Below are 25749 nucleotides of genomic sequence, written 5' to 3'. Positions count from 1 at the left end.
TGCATTACCATTTTTTCACAAAGTATTACTAGGTTATTACCTCATTAAGTAAAATATTGCTAATTAATAACACTTGTCTAGTCAGTCTCCTTGGATCTAAATGAACAGCTTTTTTTCTGGGCCCAGAAAACAGACTCAGTGCATGAAAACCAAAACTGTAATGAACACTTTTTTCTGAATGACAAATTCTAGTAACAGTTTAATATAAGTCTATCTTCTGACATTTTGTTATTACAGTATCCGGACAGTCTGCTGCACAAATATATTACCGCAGAGTTACATTGTTACAAAGATAATATTCTCTCATTGCATTGTTGTATTGTGAACTGCAAACCACTCACCCATCTACTATGAGAAAAATCAATGTAAATTTTTAAAATTCTAACCCAACCTCCTCCTCCTCCCGCCACCCCCACCCTCACCATCTCCCCCACAGGACAACCTCTGTACTATCCAAACTACTATTTGCTGCGCCTAACTCTCCTCTACAGTATCCTATCCAGGGTTTTTACAGTACAACCTTTGACTACCACTCACATACCAGGTATGTCTGTATGTATTGTAACTCAGGGGACAATTTGTCGGTTTGAGGTTTTTATATTGCACAACAAAATAAAAAAACGGTAACAAGTTTGAGAAGGTTGGGTTCATCTGAGGTATGGAAAAATAAATTGAAAAATAATGTTGCATTACAGACTACAGACGTATACCTTGCTGGGACAAAAGCTGTAATGTAATTTGAAGCGCTTTGGAGTGGTCAAAGGTGTATTCCTGACGCAATGAGAGCTTAACATCAGGGTAGCATAACTGAGATGGATGTGTGCCCTTACATGGAAAGTATAAAAAGTACAAGGTCATTCCGCTTTCAGGTTTAGCGTTGTACGCCAGAACGAAGGAGCAGCTACAAGGTTGGTGTGATCCTATGAATAAATGGGTAATTTTTGTTCAAATTAGCCTGGTAAGTAATGAAATGGATGTACTGTTTGGCTGGTTGACACAAGATGGTTGCTGAATGTTTGACTTCATTCATAATAATTCATAATAAATGTACTACACATTGGATATACTACATATGAAACACGCTGCATGTAGCAGGTCATCCTATTACATCACATTACACTTTCTGGACACATGAAACATACACAAAACTGTATAATAAGGAAGGCAAAGTTCTGTTATAATTTAATCAGATTGATTACACTAATGACTTTTGTTGCCATAGAAATAATTACTCAGCTGGTAAAAGTGCTACTGTATTTCCATGACTTCATTTAACATCACTGCACAAGCAGCCATCTTGGTGTTAACCTTGGAGATAGGGGCAGGAGTTCTTCTACAACTAAGGGATACTGGTCCTGAAACTGCTGCAATAGATGCATATGGATTTGATTTTGAAAGCCAATATTTGAGTTTTAATTTGAAGCTGTCATGTCTTCAGTATTGCTTTCTCCAAAACTGAGTTCCTGTCAAAATGTCAGGAAAACACATTCTTTACCTGAATAGTCAAAATTTAAAGTTGATGAATATTTTTTTATAGTCTGATTGTGAACAAGAATAAAAAAAAAAATCACTTTTGGCTTTCAAAAATTCTTAACCAATGCAGCCTGAATTTAAGGGCAGTGGTGTAACTGTCCGCCCTGTTCTTGCAGCCTGTGCTAGTTGTGTGTGGAAAGATCTACACAGCAACAAAGCTTCAAAGACTGTGATTGTGCATCCTTGGTGCAGGTATGTTTACTCTGAGTTCTCTCTAGTTTACTCAGGTGTGTCTACCCTAGGTATCTTTAAATGTGTCCAAAGGCATCCTGTCCACAGAGATCCCAGCTGAAGGGGTAACAGTCCAAGGTGAGATGCCAATAACAGAACTAACACAATATAGTTTGTAGTCTGGGTCAACTTACTTCTTACAGACAACTGGTAAACAAAACATGTATTCAAATCAAAAACCTCATTCACTGTCTTCTTTTGAAGTAACAGTCATAGAGCTGCTTCTCTCTCTGTGCAGCATTGTTATTGTGAAGAAACATGATCCACATTACCATATATTATTCATTTTTTTCTTTTTATATTGTTATCATTTCTGTTTCACATTATTATACTTACATATTATTTGTACTGTCTCATTATCAGCTTGTCAGCACTAATCTGTATGATAAGTATAGAATTTATTAAAGTGCAAATACAGTTACTTATTGATAAATTACCATTGAAAAGAGTATTAAAGAAAAGCATTCATAATCTGAAGTTGCTTTTCATGTCATATGGAAGAAAATGCATTTAACGTGTGACATCACTGTAAGTCATACAAGCATCCATCATTTTTTATCTAAGGAGCTAAAACACTGGTATTACCTTTGAAGGCACAGCCATTTGATAGGCATGATTTCAACAAACTGAATACAGCTGGCATCAAGCACTCAAAGCATCAGAGTCATTTTGTTAAAATCCTTTGAAATGAACTCTTTTCATGTTGTGGTAAAATGACAGGTGACGGCCAGACGAGCTTGATTATGGAGTCCAGCAGCCTGTTGACACTCAATGACCTCCTGGCTAAAGTGTCCTATACCAGCACTGTCTACCATATACACACTGGAGACCTTGGTATGTGTCCAAGAAATGGAACCTGAGCCAGAAAACAGAATTTTTATCTGAAAAATCTAAATTCAGTGGCAGAAATTTTAAAGCACAATATGAAATGCAAAAGTACTGATACAGTAGATGCAGTTAAAAAGAATTAGCGCACTTGCCAATTTACAGTGTAATTGTGTGAATCAGGTATCAGTAAAGTACTTATTGGTTCCTATTAGTAGTTAAATATAACTATAGTGGCCATTTTAGATAAAAGGCCAAGTGTGGGTACCCAGTGGGAGACAGTGAGTAGAAAACAAACATATCTTTCTCAAGTGGCTCAAACAGTAAATCTTTAATGTTTAATGAGTAACCTATAATTATTATTTAGATGTTTTACTACACAGTACAAACCAGGAATGTGGGCTGTAATATTAGTGTTCACCTTTTCTCTCTTTTTCTCTATAATTCCCAATTGTAACAAACTGAAATTATATGTTGTTCTCTGTAGTCTTGTTCTTTGTCACTGTACCTACATTTAACTAGGAACCAGTGAGTATGTTATTAGTACCGATTCATAAAATGAAATGAAATTGTATTTTATGTGTTACCTGAGTTAACCTTGTTTCCTAAATGTCATAATTTATTACCACCTAGCTGTTCCTCTCTCTGTGCTTAGCATCCTTCAAGTTTGAAAACCATGAAGCCGTGTTTCCCATCACCATCAAACAGCCTCATGTACCAGTCCTGTATGACATGGGAAAAGGTAGGAGGGCACTCATTATAGTGGTCTGAAGTTAAAAATCGAGTTCACATTCAGTTATTTATGTCAGTAAATTACTGCTTATGTACTGTGTGGAAGAACCTGTGTGGAACCTTCAGAAAATCGTCCTGCAATGTCCTGCAATCTAGTCAAAATTAAACCATAAATAACAAAGGGAGCACAAAGATGACCCCCTGACTGACTATAGACTAGTTTCATGATGTACATTCACAGGAAAATTTGATGTGTAAATTTAGAGTTGAATATTTAATATAGGATTTTACACTCATCAAACAACACTTCTCAGTATTATTTGTTATAAGAGTGTTAGTGTAATGCTATTCATTAATACACTGACAATGAAAAATGTAGAGAACTGAAACCCACCATGTTCAATTGAATTGAATTGAATTGAATTACTGTATGTGCTATAAAAACATCCCATACTTTTAAAAATATGTTATATCTGCCTGGGGCACATTTGCCTTGAATAATGTATGTTTAAGCATACAGCCTTTCAATTCAATGTGATTTTGTTGGTGGAAGTGTTTTCCGTTAGTTGTCAAAATAAGACATCTGGCATTATGGACCATTTTTGAAATGCAAACTGCAAAAACTGCTCCAATAACTAGCTAGCAATCTCATTTTAAATCCTGCTGAAAATTCACGCTGCCTTGTGTACTCACCTTATCTTTTTTATTGAAATGATTCTTTGCCTACTTCCCTGTGTGTCAGACATCAGCTCTCATGTCACCATCATCACAAAAACATTCCTGCGGTACACAGAGCTGAAGGTGTTGTTGAACAGTATCCGGCAATTCTATAGCAATATAGAAGTCATCATTGCAGATGACAGCTTTGAACCAGAGCACATTACTGGAGAACACATCCGACACTACATCATGCCTCCAGCACAGGTAGACACATACACTTTTATTTGACATTTTGGTCTGAAGTGGCATTTACAAAAGATATATGTCAATTAATTTAATTCTTAAGACATGAATCAATCATTTCAGTTATAAAACCAAGAGACCCCTTCAGACTGATAGAATTTGATTTTGGCTATTAAGTATTAACCAAACTTACATGTTCAATACATTAGCTTCTATCATATTTGATACATATTGACCTATCAACCATCTTCAAACAAGTACAAGGACATGCTTTAGAATAATACAGCACATAAGGAAGCATTATATGGAATTATAGTGTGGTTTGTGAAAAGGCAGTCAAGACACTTTGAAAGGTTTTATTAGTTTAAAGTGTTAAAGACAACAGTTACGTCAACTGTTTTTTTTTTTTTTTTTTTTTTTTTTTTTTTTTTGTTGTTTTGTTTTTAATGCTGTGGCCGGGTATGGTATGTTTTGGAGAGTGATGTTTGACAGCACTGTCAGCCATAACATTATGACCACTGACAGGTAAACTGAGTAACATTGATTATTTGGTTACAATACAATGTTCTCCTGAGAAACCTTAGGTTCTGGTATTTATCTCAATGTTACTTTGACACGTACCACCGACTAAATATTGTTACAGACCAAGCACACCCCCTCATGGCAAAAGCACTCCCCAATGGCAGGGGCCTCCCCCAGCAGGACAATGCTTCAACCACACTGCAAAAACTGCTCACAAATGGCCCTAGGAAAATGACAAAGAGCCTAATGTGTTGACCTGGCCCACAACCTCCCCAGATCCCAACGTGATCCAACATCTGTGGGACTTCCCTAATATTGTGTAGTTCCCCCCTTGTGCTGCCAAAATAATTCCGAGCCGTCAGGGCATGGACACAGGACCTCTGTGTCCTGTGGTGTCTAGCACTGAGTTGTTGGTAGCAGATCCTGTGGTTTGTGTGTGGGGCCTCCATGGATCTGGTTTGTTCCAGTGCATCCCACAGATGCTGGATCAGATTGACATCTGGCGAGTTTGGAGGCCAGGTCAACACCTATTTTTCATGTTCCTTGAGACTCTCTGTGGTTGAAGCATTGTCCTGCTGGGGAGGCCCCTGCCATTGGGGAGTGAATTTGCCATGGGGGGTGGGGGGGTTTGCGCTTGGTCTGTAACAATGTATTGTCAGTGGTAAGTGTCAAATTACCATCTAGACGAATACCAGAACCCAAGGTCTCTCAGCAGAACATTGTATTGTTACAAAATGATCAATGTTATTCACTTCACCTGTCAATGGTCATAATGTTATGGCTAATCGGTGTACAATATAACTACATGCAGAAAGAATCAGACCAGTTCCAAATGTTACAGGTATCATAGGTAAGGATATTAAGCATCTGCAACTTCTTTGCTGATTATCCTTAGATGTATATACTACCTTGGAACAGTTCATTTTTTTTCCTTTTTTCAAAAGTTTAACAACATTTTGACATCACATCAACTCCTCTGTGTTCTGCATTTAATTGCACTTGTCAAATGAAATGAACATTACAAAAGATTTCAGATGTGAAAAATGTCTCCTCCCTCAGGGCTGGTTTGCTGGCAGGAATCTAGCTGTTTCCCAGGTAACCACCAAGTACTTCCTCTGGGTGGACGATGACTTTGTGTTTACGGAGAACACAAAGATAGAGAAGATGGTGGAGGTGATGGAGGCGGTCCCAGAACTGGATGTGGTGAGAATAAAATGGATAATGTCTGAGGGGTTGGCTTGTGTTTGTGATGAAAATCTTGTGAGCTGAAGAAAAGCGCTCTAGGAGTTCAGAACTTTTATGCAGAACAATTTATTTAAGCTTATTGAATACAGACTAAAACAAATAGAGTTAATGAAAGAAAATAAATCTAAAAAAGCAAAATAGTTGACAGTGTCGGCTGTTTTAAATAAATGTAAAATGTATTATTTATGTAATCAGGTTTGAACAGATTTTTTTGTCATGTATTCAGTGGAGTTACAGTGGTTTTATGTTATTCACTTGTTATTGCACATATTCCAGTTTCATATCCGACTCTGAGTCCTCTCTGATTTTAATTTTTGATTAAACAACTGATTAGACAACTAGAGCCTATCATAGTATGTGGTCTGTCTGTTCTCATCAGGTGGGAGGATCAGTACAAGGGAACCAGTTTTACTTCTCTATTCTCTACGAACAAGGAGAGGAAATGGAGGGTGGGTGTCTGTACAGAAAATCTAAAGGAAAATTCCATTCACTTCCTGGCTACCCAGAGTGCTATCTGGCCAGTGGGGTGGTCAATTTCTTCCTGGCTCGTACAGATGCTGTACAGAGAGTGGGCTTTGATCCTAAGCTCCAGCGGGTAGCACACTCAGGTAGGTTTACCCCCAAACAGAGTTGTGACACCAAGTCCACATCCTTCAAGTTTTTGTGAGTCATGATACAAGCAGATGTTTTTCTAAAAGGGTAAATATCTTTCACTGATTCTAGAGTTCTTCATGGATGGGCTGGGCTCCTTGATGGTGGCCACGTGTGGTCAGGTGTCCATTGGCCATCAGCCCAAAACAGGCAAAAACCCAGATGCAGCTCGCTACGCCAAATTCAGAGCCTCCTCACGGAGCGACAACACATTCAAACTGCTGCTTCACTTCTTCAAAAACCACCTGAAGTGTATCCGATATGGATAGAAGATGACAATCAGGTCATCAGCTATAGTTTAGACTTCTCTAAATGAAGACATCATTTAGAGAAGTCAAATGATGGGGGGTAGGGGGTAACACTGAGTTGTAAGCATAAATGTCAAAATTTCATGGCTATGTCAATTCATTCCAGTGGAATTCCTGTGGTTATTGAGGAAGAGGAGTTGCAGGTACAGATGCATCTTTTGAATAAACTGTGTGACCTTATCATCTTGTTAGATACTTCACTGAGCTGAGCTTAGACAATTTTATTTTCCCTTTTACTATTTTTTATTGAATAAATTGTGTAAAATGGTTCAAAAAAAAGAGAGAGAAAGTTTAAGGGGAGCAAACAGAACAGAGATGAAATCTATGACTGACTTGCAAGAGATTAATTATGGGTTTACTAATGGGTTACTAATTCCTGGTTCGTTCACCAGCTACAGCACTTCACTCACTAGCTCTGATAGTATATTCTCTATGTCACAAAACTTCTAGCACCACATACTTTGCAAAGAAGAAGATTATTTCTGCCATACCACTTTCTGGTGTGACCAGGCCTTTAGTATGGCTGCTGTATAACAGGACCACCAACACCACTGATGGTTTCATTAACTGCTTCCACAGAAATTTTGCTATTCAAATGAATGCTTCAGCTATTGGCTTTAACTTCTGCATCTACCCTTTCTCTCTGCTAATTTCCGCTATTTTAAGCATTGCTTTAGTCGTTACTTTTGACTTTAAACTTTTCCGTTTTTCTTCTGCATTTCAACAATAATTTCAGCCTTTCAGCTTTTAAGTTCTTCTTCTGCAGTTCAACAATTTCAGTCATTTTCAGCATTGCTTCAGCAGTCCATTCAGCTCTCAGCATTCACACGCATTTTCCACAGGAAATGCATTTTCTAGTTTATGATCATAGTTTTGTTATATTGAATTTTAAATAAACTTACAGTGATTAAAAACGGTACTTAGTGCATTTTTCATTAACTACAGGACACTTGCCTGTTTTTTCCAAATTGGCCATATCTGTGTAATGATTCTAACAGGACACTTTAGTTTTTTCATTGTCATTATAATTGATAAGTACATAAGACAAACATAAGCACAAAATCTAATATCTGATTGATTACCATTCTTTAACATGCTGCTATTGGTAAAATTCATACCAGATATGCACCCGTCAAGAAAGTTTGAGTTTTTAGTATATAAAACAATGTATTTTGTAACACTGTATTTCTACTGTTTATCTCACTATTGCAGTGAAAGATAAAATATTTGTTGCTTCCAAAAGTTTCCAAAATTGTAAACTCCTGTCTGTGAATGTAACAAATCTCTGAGTGACTCAAGCCTTTGAACACAATAATCTGTTACTTAACTTGACTCATATTCCACTGTCAACACAACGCACACCCCCAGCAACACTCTTTGGTAGTGACCTATGTCTCAGGCACACCTGGTTAACTGATTTGACTACCAAACATAAAAATGAAATTATACTGGGAAAGAGGGAAATGGATAGATGAAGTGGGCCATCCACTAAGCATAGGGTCTGGGGTTGGATCTCTGTCTCCTCCAGTCAGCATGTTGACATGTCCTTGAGCAAGATACTGAACCCAAAATGCCCAGGTATGAATATGTGTGAATGTACCACATGAATGTGTGTGTTGATGGGCAAATGTAACATGTAGTGCTCTGAGTGGTCGTTATGACAAGGAAAGTACAATATAAGTGCAGTCCATTTAGCATTACCATTTACCAGGATAAGCAGCATAAAATTACTCCTTATTGAAAGTCAGTGTGATTCTGAAATGCTTGGTAAATACAAGTCCCAGACATAGATGGTGTTTGGTCTGAAGTACTTTAATGACTCTAATATTACACCCAAATACTCCCTTTGGCATTTAAAAGTGCATTAGAGCCAGGACAAGAAAAGTTTTCTCATCAGCTGCCAGAAATAAAATTTAAAAAAGTAGTAGTGTATTAAAACCTTTACTGCCTGCTTTCACAATTCTGCAAGCAAAACAACAGTCAAATGGCAAATTCTTTCTTTTAGTATTATTTTTCACTATTTTATACTTGTGAATTTCTCTGACAACATAAATACTGATCAAAGGAGAAATCCAGCTATTTAAGGAGGCGCACTTGCAAGTGAAAAAGAGAGGTCCTGCTGGATCCTAAATTTCCCACATTGCAACTAAATGACAACTTTCTGGTAAATGCCAACCTCTTTCAAGCTCTAACCCATTACTTATATCCTCTAAGGGTCACAGAGGAGCCATTCCCAGCTGACACAGGGTGAGATTTTGGATACATACTGGACAGGTCGCCAGTCTAGCACAGGGATCCTTCCAACTCCACAGGCCCAATGGTAATGCAGGCTTTCTGTTAAAAATGTTTAGTTCCTGAGCCAGAGCCAAGACAGCTCTGATGACAGCACTACAACATCATCAGGACTGTTTTACCAAATTATAAAAAGGTCCCTCTAGAGCCACAGAGTACATCATATGGGCAACTGTTTTTACAGTCTTCATAAGACTCATTACAAAGAGTAAATTAAGCTCCATGAGTAAAAGCAGAATTACATCTGTATTGTGCACTTAGATGTACTGGAATTCAAAATAAGTGATCACAGAAAGATGTGCAGGCATTACAGTGCCTGGCTGTGCTTGTGAAAGCATACAGTACAATATGATGGAAAAGCTCAGTTTACCTGGTCCATATTATAAAGTTCTCTGAAGAATATTTAGTGTATGAAAAACACTAGATTTATCAGGCAAAAACAGACAGCAAAAGTTGTCTTTTCAAATTACACAAACTTGTGTACATGTCATTAATGTTTCTTGGAAATACTATAGTCTATATAAGAACTAGAATGCTTAGAGCTGCACACAGCTTTAAAAATAGAGGATGATTTAAAGCTTGTCAAAATACTGCATAACTCTCCACAACACAGGAGGTTCAGTTATGAAGTTTCAAGGTAGAGAAAACCCACAGTAAAAAAATCCCCATCAAGAAAAACACCCGTCACAGTAAAAATGAGAAAACTATCCATAGCTCTCAGGGTGAACAAGAAACTCCAGAGCCTCAGAGCTAAAATAACTACAGTGCTAACAACCAGCAACTGGGAGGAGGAGCTTCAAGATCCTGCAGCAGGTGGGGGGAGCTGCTGGGAGGTGGTGAGGGAGGAGGCGTGGAAAGAGTCAGGAAGGTTCTTGGCGTACTCCACCAGCTCATAGGAATCTCTGATGTCTGTCAGGCCAAACCAGAAGACGGTCCACACTCCATTAACAAAGCTCCCATCACAGTGTTTAAAGTACCTAGACAAAGAGAGGGAGAAAGACTGCGTCAAATAAAATAGTTTATTTTATTCCTTTAGCTATAATAATAATAATTATTATTATTATTACTATTTACATTTTGACCTGTGACTTGATTATTATTGATTATATTTTTCTTTGGTGTGCCAATTTCTACCATTGACCTGTCACCCACTTAAGACGGAGGCCTGTATTTTGTTTGTGCCACAGCACTACTGAGAGGAATGTCAGTTTGTGCCAATGCTTAGACCTTGTCTTGCTATTTTCTGGGTGGACCCTGCACGCCTACAGGTTATAAGCCTGTTCAGGTTTACCACACTTTCATGGTGTGTCTGAAGTCTGGAGAGTCAGGCTTCTTAGTCTTTACCTTGAGTTAGCCACTGCACCCCTTTGCTTCTTGTTGGTTAGCCATCCCATCATCCCTTGCAAGCTCTTCCTTGTGTCATATTTTAAAAAAACACATCACTAAGTACTTGCTCTCTAGCAGTGGACATGCTTTCAGCTATTTGTTTAAAAGGCATACACCCCCAATTTTGGATGGTATCTAGCTCTTGCTCATATGTGGCTTGAATACACTTATTGTAAGTCGCTTTGGACAAAAGCATCTAATGTAATATATACAAACATGAAAATGTTAAAAAGTGTATGTGTCTTACCATGGGTTGATCCTGTTGGTAGCTCTAGACCTCCAGAACAGTTTGCCCAAGTCCTGTCTGATACACTCCCAGAGGATGTGGCTGGTGCCTTGGCCCTGCTTACTGCTGCTCACTACAAACTTGTCAAGGTAGGGAGTACCGCCGTTCACTGGCTCCATGGTGATGATGGCTGCCGCACTGTAGCTGCAGGGGACAGAGGCATGTAAAATCTTTAAGAGAGAGGCTAACTTGGTTCACTCATATATTTGAAATACTCACACCCATGGGCCTTTGTTTAGTGATGAAGATAGGATGCAGGCTATAAGTGGATATATATATTTTTAAGGATTTGTCTGATGGACATTTAAGACAATTGGACATATTTTTTTATTTTTTTCCCAGAAAGATGCACACACCCTTCAGAGAGATAGATGGAGTGCAGTCGTCCTTTCAGAGAGTCAATGTAGTCTCGCCTTAGAGTTTTATCAAATGACTTGTTGATAAGAGCCAGCAGACGCTCCACATCAATCCCCTCCAGAGAGCTATACCTGCACACACAAGGGAAACAATCATCTACTTCAAATGCTATAAATTACTCAATTGCAGTGCTTTTTTTCTTTGCTTTGAGAAAACAACTCAATACCTTAAAAGGGGTAATGACTTGAATTTAGCGTTAAGGTTGAGATTACAAATATTTGTGTGTATGTGCAATACCTACTTACCGGTGTATGGGGTCTCCATTTTTAAAGAGTGTCCCAGACCCTAAGGAGTGGGGACAGCAATAAGAGGCAGTTATGACAAACCTATCAAAAAAATAATGAATGTTGATTGCTGTTGGGTGGTCAAAATTAACTAGCCGTATTGGCTCTTGGGTTCACCTCAAAATGGAAAGCTCTCCGTGCATGAGTGTGTTTAAATGTGGGAGAAGCTCAGTGAGTCAGTCAACAGTCTCACCTCTGTGGCTGAACAGCTCGGTCAGCAGCGTGTCTGCGGAGGTGATCACTGCAGAGGATTCAGTCGGGAGCTGGTTGAGCAGTCTGGCTATGGCGGTCACTTTGCGGCGCTCTGCAGTGCTCAGCCACGGTGCCGTGGACAGACTGGGCAGGTCGCTTGGCAATGACACTGTGTCCAGCACCTGGGTACACAAATACAAAATGTTCAGGAGAAGCTGATATACGGTTTCCTGGATTTATTCTGCAAAGGGAGCCCTCAGTGCACATAGTCAAACTAGACTGTTTCTGATTGTAAAATCAAATTTGCAAACAAATACAAATGCTTGTACTGTCCACACTGTGTCTATGGAAACAGTCAGAGCAGAAGTAAATGTTTGTACCTTGTGCTCTTGGCTGCGGAGGCCGCCTGAGTTGTTCAGGAACATGACTTTGTGAGGCTGCAGGGCTCGGGAAATAGCTGCTGTCACCTCGGTCGGGTCCAACACTACTGAGCAGCCTCTGTCATCCCTCCCCACCGGACAAACCAATGGGATTATCCCACAGTCCAGACTCCACTGTAGTAGGCTGTTGTCCACAGCAACGTAGGGTGGTGCACTGAAGGGAAGGCAGAGGAAGAAGATGAAGACAGGGTCAGAGGGATGTCAGAGGACTGTAAACACGATTGGGATGAAGAGAGAGGAAAGAATGAAAGGATGGAAGAAAAACAGAGAGGGAAAATCACATTATGAAAAAAATATATGTGAATATGTCAAAGGAGCATTCTGTCCACTTGCTTTTGCAGACTCTATGAAAGTAGTGAAGAAAAACATTTTTTAAAAACAGGGGCAGGACTATTCTATTCAAGATTCTCTAAGTGGTTTGTCTCCTCCTTTATAACGTCTTTGCGTTCACCTGCTTCCTCGCGGTGCCTCATGCAGTAGGAGGAAGGACTCAGCGGAGAAGAACGGGAGGACGGTGGTTGAGTGCTGCTGCAGAGCCTCGGTCAGCTGCTGGCTCCGCTCCACCAGCCCTCTGCTGCACCAAGACCCTGCCACAGGTTCAGCGGGCCCCATCTCCCCATACTCAGACCAGCTCATCACTACCACAGGCTTCATATCCATCCGCTGCAAGAAGGAGAGCCCAAAGGCCAGGCTCTGAACCATCTCCCTGCTGTCAAACACAGACCTGTCCACCTGGGAGAGACAGAGACAGGCACACAAGTGGACAGACAGAAAGACATTACATTTTTTAGTTAAGCACAGTATCAAACTAAGCAGTTCGCTAACAAAAGTTTTCTCACGGTCTGAACCACAAAGCAGGTTTGATACAGCTAGCACAGCAGTCCATTTCTTATATGTGTCTAAAGAGCTTCTTGTGATGTCACAGTATGCTGGGCTTTCTCAGTTTTCAAGTGACCCCATAAATGTGGGGTTAAGGTCAAGTGGACTGTGGAGGAAAGTCCATGACATTCAGGATGTCTTGGTCTTCTTTGGTCTGCATGTAATTTTTGCAAAGCTTTGCAGTGTGATTGGGGTCCTTATCCCGCTGCAGAGTATCTCTGAAGAATGGACTGGTACTTCTCATTGGTTAGGATGTAGTCAGTTCAGCACACATGTCCAGCTCCAGAGTAGGAAAAACACACCCAGACACTTTCACTTGGTTCTGATATCATTTTCCCACTATCACAGTGCTAATTAGTAAGCAATGATTTGCTGGAAACTTAAGGCACACAGTTTAATCATCAGGTGAACACAGGCTGCAAGTTGAGGCCTCTGGTGAGTGGAGCAAATACACCTGAGTGTCATTTATAGCAGTGACCTTTTTAAGCTCATCAATGTCCCAAATTTGCTAAAATGTTGTTAATTATCTAGAACAATAAGATATAATATCTTAAATATTTCCTCTTCATTTTACATGACAACTTCTTGTATTTAATTTTTTTTTATCCTTTGTGATTATTTAGAGTTGTCCATTCGTTTGGACACCACTGCACATTTATGTGACATTTTATGTCGGATACGTACTAGGTTTAGTAACTAGCCATGTCACGGTTTTAACAAAAAGGGGGGGGGGGCTTGCTGAGGATGAGGTCTTTTGATTTCAAATATTATATCCTGAAACATTAATAGGACATTCGTATGGATATTCGTCTCATAAACTAGAACTCGTGCGGCTTTATTCGAGACAGAACTTTTAAACAGTTTTCAATGTATCTCCATGTCACTACCTCCAGTACGGCAAAGGCAGGAGACTGGATCGAAGTCGCTCTCTGAAACTGGGTCAGCCAGTAGCGAGCCTCCCGAGGGTCTCCACCAACTTCATTTAGAAAAGCCTTAACGTCCCGGTAAATCAAATTCCGGTTCGCCAGCACATGTCGGTCTGCGGCGGAGAAATACCCCAGGTGCTCCTGCTGGGCCAAAGCCGCGGTCTTTCCTCCCGTGCCGGCCGCGTCAGAGCTCACCATGCGGCCATGGGGACTGAACATCCTTCGTTGTCGCTGGCCGGAGCTCCGGGTCAGTACTGGGGGAGACGGACTCGTTAGATACTTTCCTGCCATAACCATGGCCCGACAACCGGAGGAGCCGCTGTTTACTTTGGCCATGCTGCCTTGATATCCGAGTCCCGAGCCCCTTGGGCTGACGTCTGGAACTGGGGAGCCGAGCGATAGCCCTCGGGGCCCGTAGACTGTTTCATTCAGCGCGCTGCTGCTGCGTTGGCATTTCTCAGATTTCACCAGAGCGGAACATGTAGTGACAGTGGGGTGCTCTGCAGCCACACTCAGGATTGTGTCTGAATGTTGCAGTTTTGTTCAGTTTTAATCAGATTTTCTTCTGGCTTTTGACTTGACAAAACTGCAACAATGGGAGAAAAATATTTTGAGGCTTGTACGTCACTCAAAATATAGCCCAGTTCTTTCTGTTAGTTTACATTGAGAGACTCAAATCATAAGAGAGATAACTGTACCTTTAACTTTGACATGAAATTGTAGACTGTTTTTGGAATAAAGGACATAAGGGGAAGCAAAATATATCACATTTTATATATTAGGGTGGTATTTGGTTTACAAATGTACATTTCACATTTAATGAAATAATACCTTAGAGGAACATGAAAAAGAGCCCAAGGTGTTGACCTGGCCTCCAAAGTCCACAGAACCAAATCTGATCCAGCATGTGTGGGACCTGCCTAATATTGTGTAGGTCCCCCTCATGCCACCAGAACAGCTCTGACCCGTCCTGCGATGTCTGGCACCGGGACATTGGCAGCAGATCTGGGTGCATCTCACAGTTGCTGTTTGGAGGTTGGAGGCTGGAGGCAAGGTCAATACCTCGGGCTCTTTGGTCAGACATTTTTGAGAAGTTTTTGGGGTGTGGTGGGAGGGCAGTCCTGCTAGGGGAAGCCCCTGCCATTGGGGAGTGTTGATGCCACAGAGCTGTGTGCTTGGTCTACAGCAATGATTAAGTGGGTAGTACATGTCAAAGAAACATCCAGATGAATGTCAGGACCCGAGGTTTCCAGCAGAACATTGTATTGTAATGAAATGATCAGTGTTATTCACTTCACCTGTCAGTGGTTTTAATGCTGTGGCTGATCAGTGTACAGCCTAATACGTGATTAATGTAGCAATTACATTTACTGCCCTGTGTGTTAGTGTTGAATTATCTTATTAAACTTGGCATATACTGCTTATTATACTTAAGCATCTCACCACAGGGTCCACTCAGGAGGCTGGCTGTTCTGGAGCTTTCAGTTAAATTACAGCATATGGAATGAAGGAATTACAGATGTAAAAAGTTTTCAATCTCAGCTTCAACACTGATTTTAATTTGTGGTCAGTGCATCTTAGTTTTATCAGGATATGATTGTTTTATCTTTAAATTCAAATGCTTGGGATTAGTGTGGTTTTATAAGCCCTTACTGGGCAAAATGTTTTTTTTTTTTTTTTTTTTTGTATTATAGTGCCTGGATGTAATTTCTGTAAATTTTGTTTGTTTGTTAACAGGATTAAAATCTAGGTCAATGTCTACATCCATAATATAACAACAACACTGCTGTTGTTATTGACAATGGTCTCCATTATATTTTTCTATATACTTTATGTATTTTGGCCCATGGTTAAGGTAAGGGCTGGGGTTTTACTATTTAGTGTTAGAGCTGTGTGGTCTCAGGGCCTGCATAGTTGCAAAAATGTATGATTTGTTAAACTCATGTTTACAATATGACATTTTTAAGTTCTCTAAAATTTGTATGTGTAAATTTCCGTATATAATTAGGTATGCAATGCTTGTGCTAACTATAATTGCAAGAAGTTGACATCTCAAAGTTTTATTTTTTTGCTATTTATTTGGTGATCTGACCAAATGTGAATGCTTGTGACTAACCTAACTTTGTGTGCTTTGTCACAGTGCCCTCTCTTGGCTCTAAAATCCCAGTGGTCTGTTGTATACAGCACAAGCGATGACTTAAACCCCCAGTGCCATCTATCATAGCCACAGTGCTCTGCTCCCCCAGTCTTCCTGTCAGCCTTCCTCTGGTTATCTCTGGCCCTTTCTACCACAACACTTTCCCAGCTTCTCTCTGGCCCCAACACCATATCGAGCACAGGTTTGGCAGTGCTTGTCTGTGGCCCCAAGAGATATCTTTGGGCTTAGTGGCCTGTCTGCTACAGGCATTACTCTAGGGTACCTCAGGTCTTTCAGTCTCTGTGTCTACCCCTGACCTTGCTCTAGTTCTCTATGGCCACAGTGATCTAACTGGGTTAATGGCCCACAGGCCTCTCTCTGGTCACTGTGGAAGTTGTAAGCCTTGGTCTTGACTCATGGAGATGTAGTGCCGGTTTTAGACCACTAGGAAGTGCCCTCGACTTACCGACCACACTAGGCTGTAATGGTGATGTTACTGTTTCTAACAACTGTTCTCAGAAGCCTGACTGAGAACACTGTACAGGGGATTGCAGTGATATCTATTCACTGCAAGTAAAGAATGATAAAACTTCTCTCTGGTTATGTTTAGGCATTAATGGGACCTATTTAGGTTAGAAAAACGTATGCTGTGCAGATGTAGTACTGTCCCTCAGAATGTTTTTGGTTAAACAAATAATGTGGTAATGCCATTTTGAGGAGACAGTGTTGGATATGTGAAACCAAAAGATATTAACCTTTTGGCATCTAAGCTCTGCACATCTGGTCGATCACTGTGCCAAGGGGTGTGTTTAATTGTCACTATTTAGTATTGACTGAAAGTTTTCTCAGACATTACAGGAATTGTTCCCTCCAATTTTGACATTGGAAATGAACTGTTCAACCATCCAACAAGCACTTTCCTCCCAAGAAGAATGACAGCATCAGTAATTTCAGCCATGCGCCCCAAAACAGTACATGTGGACGCACAAGTGACAAGAAGCCCACTGACGACCACAGTAATTATGGTCACAAAGTCTGCACAGGGAGGAGATCTGCGTTGATGGATGAGTCACCTAAACATCAGACTTTAACAGGAGACCACTGTTTCTTTGCTGTTTCCAACCATCAGTCTGTTTGTTTGTTTTTTTTAAACCTTAATCAACCTTATTATTGATGATGTCAAAGGTATCCTAACCATTTTAACCCCACCTCATGTTCGCTTAAACCTAACCAGTTTTTGTTTGTACCTCATCATAGATCAGAACATTAAAAAATATATTTTTCAACAATTATTTTTGGTTTTGGAAGATACAGATGAAAATGCTCCTGTGTGTCATTCTAGATGGCATGGACAAACAACTTATTCTGTGATTTAATTAGAATGACTTGTAAACTCTTCTCTAACTGATCAGAGTAGTCACAATAACTATGATATTAATTTCTACTGCTACAGTACCACAATACTTATTAAAGCTCATATGATAGATTCCATATATTTGTATGAAGTAAATACAGTCCAGTCTCTTGCAGTGACACCAACACAGCACAGCTGATTTAGTTCTGTGGTGATAGTTTGGCAGTAGGATTGTGTAATGAGGAAAGAGATCCTTTTTATTCCATCACAAAGTATCAGAGCAGTTTTCATCTCCCAAGCCAAAAGCTTCTGCTTACTGTATCTTCAGCTCTGCCTCTGTTATTCCTCAGATGCCTTCACTGCCCCCACAAACCATAATAATACTGAGACCTGCCAAAGTCATACTGACAACTAGCTCACTGACTTTGCCATCACTTCCATTTGTTTGTTTTTGAGTAAAAATGCGCTGACTGTTTTTGGCCATGCAGTTTATAGACTTTATGCACTTCAATATGGCAAATTTATTTATAACTTTTTCTGGTCATCATTGCTTGATGACATCATGCTTCTGTCTCTGTTTGCTCCCTATCTCTGTCTGTCATCAGGCAGGACACAGTGGACTACTGCCCCGGCTGCCCTCAGGCAATCATGCGCTCCACTCTCAGACACACGCGCACACACACACACTCAGTGAGGGCAGTGCAGAGGTGCACGTACTGTATAATCTTCAGGAAGTGATTAGGGGGTGTGAGATCAAAGGTTTTGTGCGACAGGAAAACATTCCTCACTCCATCTCCCCTTGAGGCCAGGAGGACAGACAGCTTCCTCATGTTTGACTCTGACTGCTTCGACACAACTGATGCTTTGGTAGCTTTCATGGTGCCGAAAGTCCTCACAGAAAACCATTACGGCATAAAATCATTTAAACCAAAATGCTTGATTCTAAATGGTTTTAAAAGGGACTTTAATCGTTTTAAACAAACTTCATGTTCTCTGTAATTTTGGGGGCAGGAGGCACTTTTAAACATAATGTAATGTGGGATCCACATCCTAAAAAAGTGAGTGCACAGATAAATTACTGAAGGTGCTGAAATACCTGAAAATTTTACTTCCTTCAAAACCACCAACATCACAGCAGACGCAGAGTCTTATCATCATCAGTCTTATCAACCGAATGCTTATAGATAATTGTAATAGCTATACACACACACACACACACACACACACACACACATATATATATATATACACACACATATATATACACACACACACACATATATATAAGCTATATATATGTGTGTGTGAAACTGAGAAGGCTTTACGAAATATGCAATATACATATGGCAGGTATAAAATCTAAAGAATCTGTAAACATGTATCATGTAAAAACTTGATCAAATGTAATTGAATATATCAAAGTTAACTGAAATATCAACTGGAAGTGGTGGAATGTTATTAAGTACATTTACTAACTGTAATTAAGTTTAAATTTAAGGTACTTTTACTTTCTCCATATTTATCTGAGAACCACTGTCCCTCTAGTTATTGCACTGCAGATTAATATTTTACATACAAAACAGGTTGTCATCTAATAAATGATAAAATATTGTTACAGAATAATCTAACCAGTGTCTTAAGTAGTAATAATCATTGAAATGCTGTTTATATGTCGATACATTAGTAAATATAACTCTACAATATATACTGTATTGATGTAACTCAAGGTCTTGGGAAGTACCACTACATATGTAAAAAAAAAAAGTTGTCTAAAGCCTTTTGTGGCTCCAGAGGGAACTGTGTCTGATCAATGTCCTCAAGTGATGGCAAGGGCAGAAAACCACAAGGTTAAAAGTGAAAAAATCTGAAGGTGTGGAGTTTGAAAGAAGTGAGTTTACAAGATTGTAGCCTGCTCCTGCCTCAAGACTACACCAGCAGCCACTAACAAAACTGCATTATGGGTAAATTATGGGTCAGGTGTCATGTTTTGACAAGGAAGAAGAATGTGAGGAATAAAAAAGATCTTGAGTTCTGATGCATCAGTTTTGCTGCAATGTCAGTCTAACAGTGTTATAGGGAGTACAATCCTAAACTGGTGGACTACTCTTTTAACATTTTAATTGCAGGAGTTTTACTTGAATGGGGATATTTTCATATTGTGGTATTGCTACTTTTAGTTGGATAGATGGATCTTTATACTTGTACCAGCACTGGAAGATCTTAAATCTATTCATAAAGTAACAGGATTTTTTCATGAAATGACAAATGAATTATAAAATAAATTAGTTATGAAACAAGGAACAGGCCTAAATTTCTCAGTAAGTGGTGAGATTTTCGTTTTTCCATTGTATTACAGGTGGTATTGCTTCCAAAACTGGAGGTGTGACTGAGGTTGAAACTGACATTGAGTGAAATTTGTGGTTTTGAACCTTAAACATTTCTGTCTACAGAATGTATTATTGTGAATATTCCAGGATTTTATTCTATGCAAACAGAAAGGATTGAGAGGATCATCATGCTTAATGTCTGTTCATTTCAGGCCCATGCACATATGCATGTACACAATCTTTAATGAAATGATTCTTTGCCACTTGCTATCATTGACAGCATTTGTCTTTTGTCTTGAACCCAAGATATGAAAAGTATGAAGAACAGTAGAGGGCAGTAGACACCAGGGGCTGTATGTGTATGTCTGTGTGCGAGTGTGTGTGTAAGTGTATGAACGTTTATCATTGCAGTGTTTCTAACTCTCCTGGAAGTTGGCCCAGCCACTGTTTGACTGACAACAATGAGCAGCAGCGTTAAAGTCAACATAAACTGAAAATATGATGATATGGCTCAGTGAATATTCAAGTTAAAACAGCTTTCAGGACTTTTGAAGTGACGTGAGCTTCAGACGTAGTTTCAACATTCTTTACAAAATGTGACATTTATTGTACACCAATTTTCAAGGAGTCTGATATCAAAGTACTGCAACATGATTTTCCTGAACTAAAACAAATGGGAAACAACAGATTAGTGCTTGGTATTTGTAGGTTCTACTTGCAGGATTTTCTGCTTTAAATTGTCCTACAGTTAAGTGAATATCTGGGGGCGGTTTTTGGCATTTCATAGATTTGACTGTTAATTGAGAAAATAATCTGCAGATTTGGTGTGATTTAAAGTAATAAGCAGTTGCATCCTTACTGTAAATGGATGGATATGCTGCAGGGGATGGAAGTAACTACAAGTGTTCAAAATGCAAGTTGAAATGTAAAGACATGCTTATGGAAATGATCAGACTTCAAAAGTGAGAGACTTTCAGATAATAAAGTTAGTGACCAACTGTCTGAACAGAGGACCGGTTTAAACTTGAAATATCATTCAGGTCAACCCACCTGCACTGAAAAATGACAATAACTATGTGGCCAAAATTGAGTTAAGACTCAAATGTGAGCTTTTGACAACTCCTTTACCACATAAGAAATAATACCATAGAGCTGCTGCAGTCAACTAGACAGCCAAAGCAAGCAAGCTATATTAAAGCAACATTATGCAACTGTTTCACCTTAAAGTAACAGCTTCAAAATCTTTTTAATGGTACACTGAGTTGTAACAGGGCGAATAACACATTCACACCATGCACTTGGGTTAAGTGGGCATGAACTCTCACAAGAGGTGTGTAACACTTGCATAAAGTGTGTAATATTTTATGGCACTACGTCACACACACAAGAAGCTAGCTCGGTAATTTTTTCTTTCATTTATCAACCCCTTTGATGAATTTTGTGTCTGTTGCCTGAATGATTGACAGACTTTGTTTTCTGTACATGAACTGTTCTAGCTTCTAGCGGTACACTGCTTCCAGTACCCATAACTGCTGAGACTCAGTGCCCAACAGAATCTAATGTGCCAGCATCTTGTAATTACCACATGTAGCTGCAGCTGCCACTGTTGCTGGTGCTCAGCAAAAATTATATAGTGTTGCTTTAAGTGAAAGTGGGCTAGCACTGGCTCCCCTTAGCAAGGTAAAGATAAATTTACTTATTAAATTTTTCCTAGCTGTAAATGAAAACTAGACATTCTGATTAACATTCTGATTGTAATTCAATGTGTTATTCCACATAGCTAGATGAAGTGGTAGCTAAATCCAGGCTACATGACCTATGTATCACTAGTTAGGAACTCCTTTGCTGTCTAGTGCTAATTTGCTTTTAACAGGGACTGAGAAACTTGAGAACCCTGGACCCCAAAAAGTTTTCTGTTGTTCCACTAAAGGGGATTAAATGCAAACTATGAGATTTGCTTTAATCCCTTTAATAGTTTGCTTTAAGTTTTTCTTCTATCTTGAAAATCTTTCTGTTTTCCTCTTCTCCCACCTGCCTGCTCACTCTGCTTGTTTCCTACCTGTCTGCATGTCTGTCAGCCTGTCTGTGTGGGTGGTCATTTAATCACAGACTGTATGTGGTCCTTCATCCTTCTGAGGGCGAGAGGGCAGATGGAATTAGAGCTTTAGAGCATCTCTGATTAGACAGGCAGCAGCTTGTGTGTGTACAAATCCATCAACAAGGGGTGTTAACGTGATATTTCTCTCTGGAACAACAGTTTCATCTTTTCTCAAACACATGACAAAACTCTACTAGGCAGTAAACATGTGAGTTTTGTTGGTGCATGACATATGGTTTCGATACTGATGTGTTTCTAATTCAGTTTTTGTTGAAAACAGGGCAAAATATGTTTGAAAAAGTCTGGCCGTCACCCACATCACAAACACAATAAAGATATTCAAAATCTCCTTACTCATTAGCTACACTTCTTATGCTATTACATTGAGTAAAGAGTGTGAAGTGCGTGCTAACAATATGAATGTTAGATAACTGCTGGGAAAAAATAATGGCCAAAAAAAAAAGTCATAAAAAGAAATCACTATATGAGGTGGCAATAGTAAAAGGGCACAGCACATATGGGGATGGATTTTCAACTTGCAAAACAATTTGGGGAAATTTTGGCTTGTTAAAACTGAATGTTTTACTCTAAAAAGAGAAGAGAAAGGCAAAAGAAAATATATTTCAACTAGAAATAGACTTTTTTATGGTAATATTACTTTAATGCACTGTGCACACTACTATTGGTTATGAGGCTATATTATTCCTTGTATTTTAATGTGTCAATTTGGAAAAAAAAGGAAAAAAAGAAGAAAGAAAGAAAGGATAAAAAAGGTCCCTCTCTCTTACTTAATGGTATGGAGAAGATAGATGTGGTTCTCTTTGCCCATGTTTAAAGAATAAAATATATTTATATATGGAATCTAATTTGTGGTTCACTCAGCTTATAGAAGTTCCATTTAAATGGTATTGCTGGTGATACTCTATATTTTTTTTATTGTCAACCAATCCCATGGAAAGACCAGAACCAACAATGACCTACTAACTACTACTGTGAATCTAAAACCTGATCTATCTCCATTGTTTTAAAAACACATCATTGAGCCACATCACTGCACTGGGTAACATGTTCCTTCATGACCATGAATAATGGGGGCTGTGGTTTATCTTAAGTCAGTCCCACATACACCACTGCTACTGCTGCTGCTGTAAATGCTCACTAAAAAAACCAAATGTGAAGCAATCCGCAGCTGAAAATAGCACCCAACAAATGTTCTATTTAATCCTTTTTGAATAACTTTGGATAAAAAATAACAGTGTGTTCTGTGCATTGCTGCAGGTCAGAACTTGCTATTGAATCTTTATCACCACGTTGGTCCAGAATGAAATATCTCAACAACTACCAAATGGATTGCCATGCACATTCATGGTCGCCAGAGAATGAATCCTACTGACTTTGGTGATCTCATAACCTATCCTGTAGTACCACCATGAGGTCTACTGGATGGATTACCATGAAATTATCACACAATTAACACATTCATTCAACTTGTTCAAGACTTTGCTTTATGACCAAATACCTGCAAAAAATAATGGCATTCCCATTAGTTTCAGCTGTAGTTTGTGTTTATTGCCAATTAGCATGCTAGCAAGCTAAACTAAGATGTTAAACATTGTATAAACATTGCTCCTGCTTAACAGTAGCATGTTAAGGATTGTTATTTCACAAAACCTGGGCAAATAAAACTAAAATAGCTATATGCCTAGCTAGATTTTAGAAGAGGTAACTAAGAACAGATATTGGTTTTAATTATTTGGGTGAACTGACCCTTTAAACTGTGTACTCTAGATTTCAGTGTTTTTTTTTGTTTTGTTTTTTTTTGGTTTGTTTTTTTATTCCAGGCCAAGTATATCTCTGACCCTTTGTTCTAAACATCGCTAAAGAAAGAGATAGTTACCAACATCTATACTAGCTGTTTTGCATACCTCCCGTTCATGCTGGCACCTGCACAGTAACAACCTAAAGCGATGAAGAGTTAAAAAACAACTTCACAACGGTAATTCCTAAAGTACTCAGCAGAAGTGACAGTGTATAAAATGTAACATTTTTCACCAAACAAAATGAGAGACTGCTTTGAAGCCTGGCAGACAGCTTGTGGGCACATGCCCCCCTGACAGCGTAGACACCCACAAATCCCCAGCGGTGCCACCCTGCCACTCTGCCACCCTGGTGCCACACAGAGACTTGAAACACTAAATTAGAGTCAGTTGGGATGGCAGATTTCGATGCAGAGTCAGGGTGGGCCCATTGGTGTGGTTGGATATGTTGGTGAAATGTGGTTATGTGTGGGTATAAAGTATTTATTTTGGTGATAGAGGGCTGCCTGTGTGTGTGTGTGTGTGTGTGTGTGTGGTCTGTGTCTGTGTGTGTGTCTAGCCTGTATGTCCAGCCATGTGATCTCCTAATTAAAATGTCACTCTACAGCAGATTGAGATCTAAACAGGCTATCAGGTCTAACTACTGTATATTTTACTGCAAACAAACACCCATATCTCCCCACTTTATTTGTATTTTAGTGAAATGCAGTGAAAATGTGCTTAAAAAATTACACATTTCTAACTGTTCTGGTTTTTAAAGTTTATGGATGTCCTCTTCAATCTCATATATCTTGTGATTTTCTTGTACAAGAACTGTCGCCCCCAGAAATATTGGTGACACCTCATATTAATGCATATTAATGCCTTCTCTGTAAGCTATACTGCCACATGGTGCCATTTTAGTTTATTTGGTTAATTGTGTGGATATTATTTAGTGTTGGGGTTTTAACAGTTTTGAATCATGTAACTTCATTATCTTTTTCATTCATTTCATTCATCAAGCGCTCATGTCTCATCATGAGAGTTGCACTCTGAATTTGAAATGCATCAAACAGAAGAGGACAGAATCACTGCAGAAGCAATGTTGTGGGTATTTATTATTTATTTATTTATTTTGAGAGTTTACGTTTATGTTAACACATTTGTTCTATTGCATTCATGCTGATGAACAGCTCAGTGATTTAGAGCTTCTGTTTCCCTCACAGGATCATCACTGGCTGTTTGACATGACTGGAGTCAGTTAGCTGCATGGCCTCAGTGGAAACTGGAGCAAAGTACATCAGATGAAATTTGAAATGATTTAAATGCTTAAGGTGTCAAATTGTTACATTATTCATAAGCAGTTGTTTTTATTATGATCATATTTTTCTGTTTTGTTTATCCCATTGAGATATTGCTGCACATTTAAATGAACTCAGTGTGTTAATAACATGCATAATTGTATTTCTAGTGTAACAGACTTTCTGCATTTGACCCTGGGTATATGATATCATTTATTGGTCATCGGGATTATTTTGATAGTCCAGCACTGTTAAATTATTCAGATCCAGTCTAACCAGGACATTGATTGGACCATTTTAGATCATGTAGCCAATATGAAGCTGTTCTGCTGTTAGCTATAAAGCTAAAGAATGCATACTGTCTACATTCATTTGTGCATAATCGCTAAAAAGCCCTGTTGATGATGGTAATGACATATTTCTATCTCCCAGGAACACTCAGGAAGGACATCAGTGTGATGCTCACATGACATCACACCCAATCTCAAAATAGGAGCTCACTGTTTTTGGCTTAATTTTACACCTTTGACATATCCAGACAAATAAATATAAAAAATGAAATGAATACATATCCATATTTACCAGAGTAAGTATCCCAAATATTAACTTTAAGGGTATACAAGCATGATGAGTGTTGCCTAATTTCTGGCCTGAATTTTCCAGAATAAAGGCCATCAAAGAAGG

The 25749-nt window shown here is 39.1% G+C and overlaps 2 protein-coding genes across 2 annotated transcripts; one reads left to right on the top strand and one right to left on the bottom strand.

The window, feature by feature from the left end:
* Positions 1–526: 526 nt before the first annotated feature.
* LOC108898575 (beta-1,4 N-acetylgalactosaminyltransferase 2) lies at positions 527–7543 on the top strand (the record flags this gene model as incomplete). Its single annotated transcript, XM_051074075.1, has 8 exons — positions 527–544; positions 1776–1842; positions 2485–2598; positions 3245–3331; positions 4064–4245; positions 5806–5949; positions 6371–6599; positions 6715–7543. Coding segments are annotated over 8 exons (1038 nt in total), but the record flags the coding sequence as incomplete, so codon positions are not given.
* A 1203-nt stretch (positions 7544–8746) lies between these two features.
* On the bottom strand, positions 8747–15685 carry nags (N-acetylglutamate synthase). The gene is made up of 8 exons (XM_018698516.2): positions 14014–15685; positions 12699–12979; positions 12188–12401; positions 11809–11989; positions 11577–11616; positions 11271–11402; positions 10876–11058; positions 8747–10219 (listed from the first exon to the last, which is right to left on the bottom strand). Exons 1-8 carry the CDS (start codon positions 14386–14388, stop codon positions 10039–10041), a joined length of 1587 nt encoding a protein of 528 aa, XP_018554032.1. The 5' UTR covers positions 14389–15685; the 3' UTR covers positions 8747–10038.
* Between the last annotated feature and the right edge of the window lie 10064 nt (positions 15686–25749).

The sequence above is a fragment of the Lates calcarifer genome, linkage group LG11, assembly GCF_001640805.2.
Source record: "Lates calcarifer isolate ASB-BC8 linkage group LG11, TLL_Latcal_v3, whole genome shotgun sequence".
NCBI classification, from domain to species: domain Eukaryota; kingdom Metazoa; phylum Chordata; class Actinopteri; family Centropomidae; genus Lates; species Lates calcarifer.
This window is presented reverse-complemented; position numbering and strand designations above follow the sequence as displayed.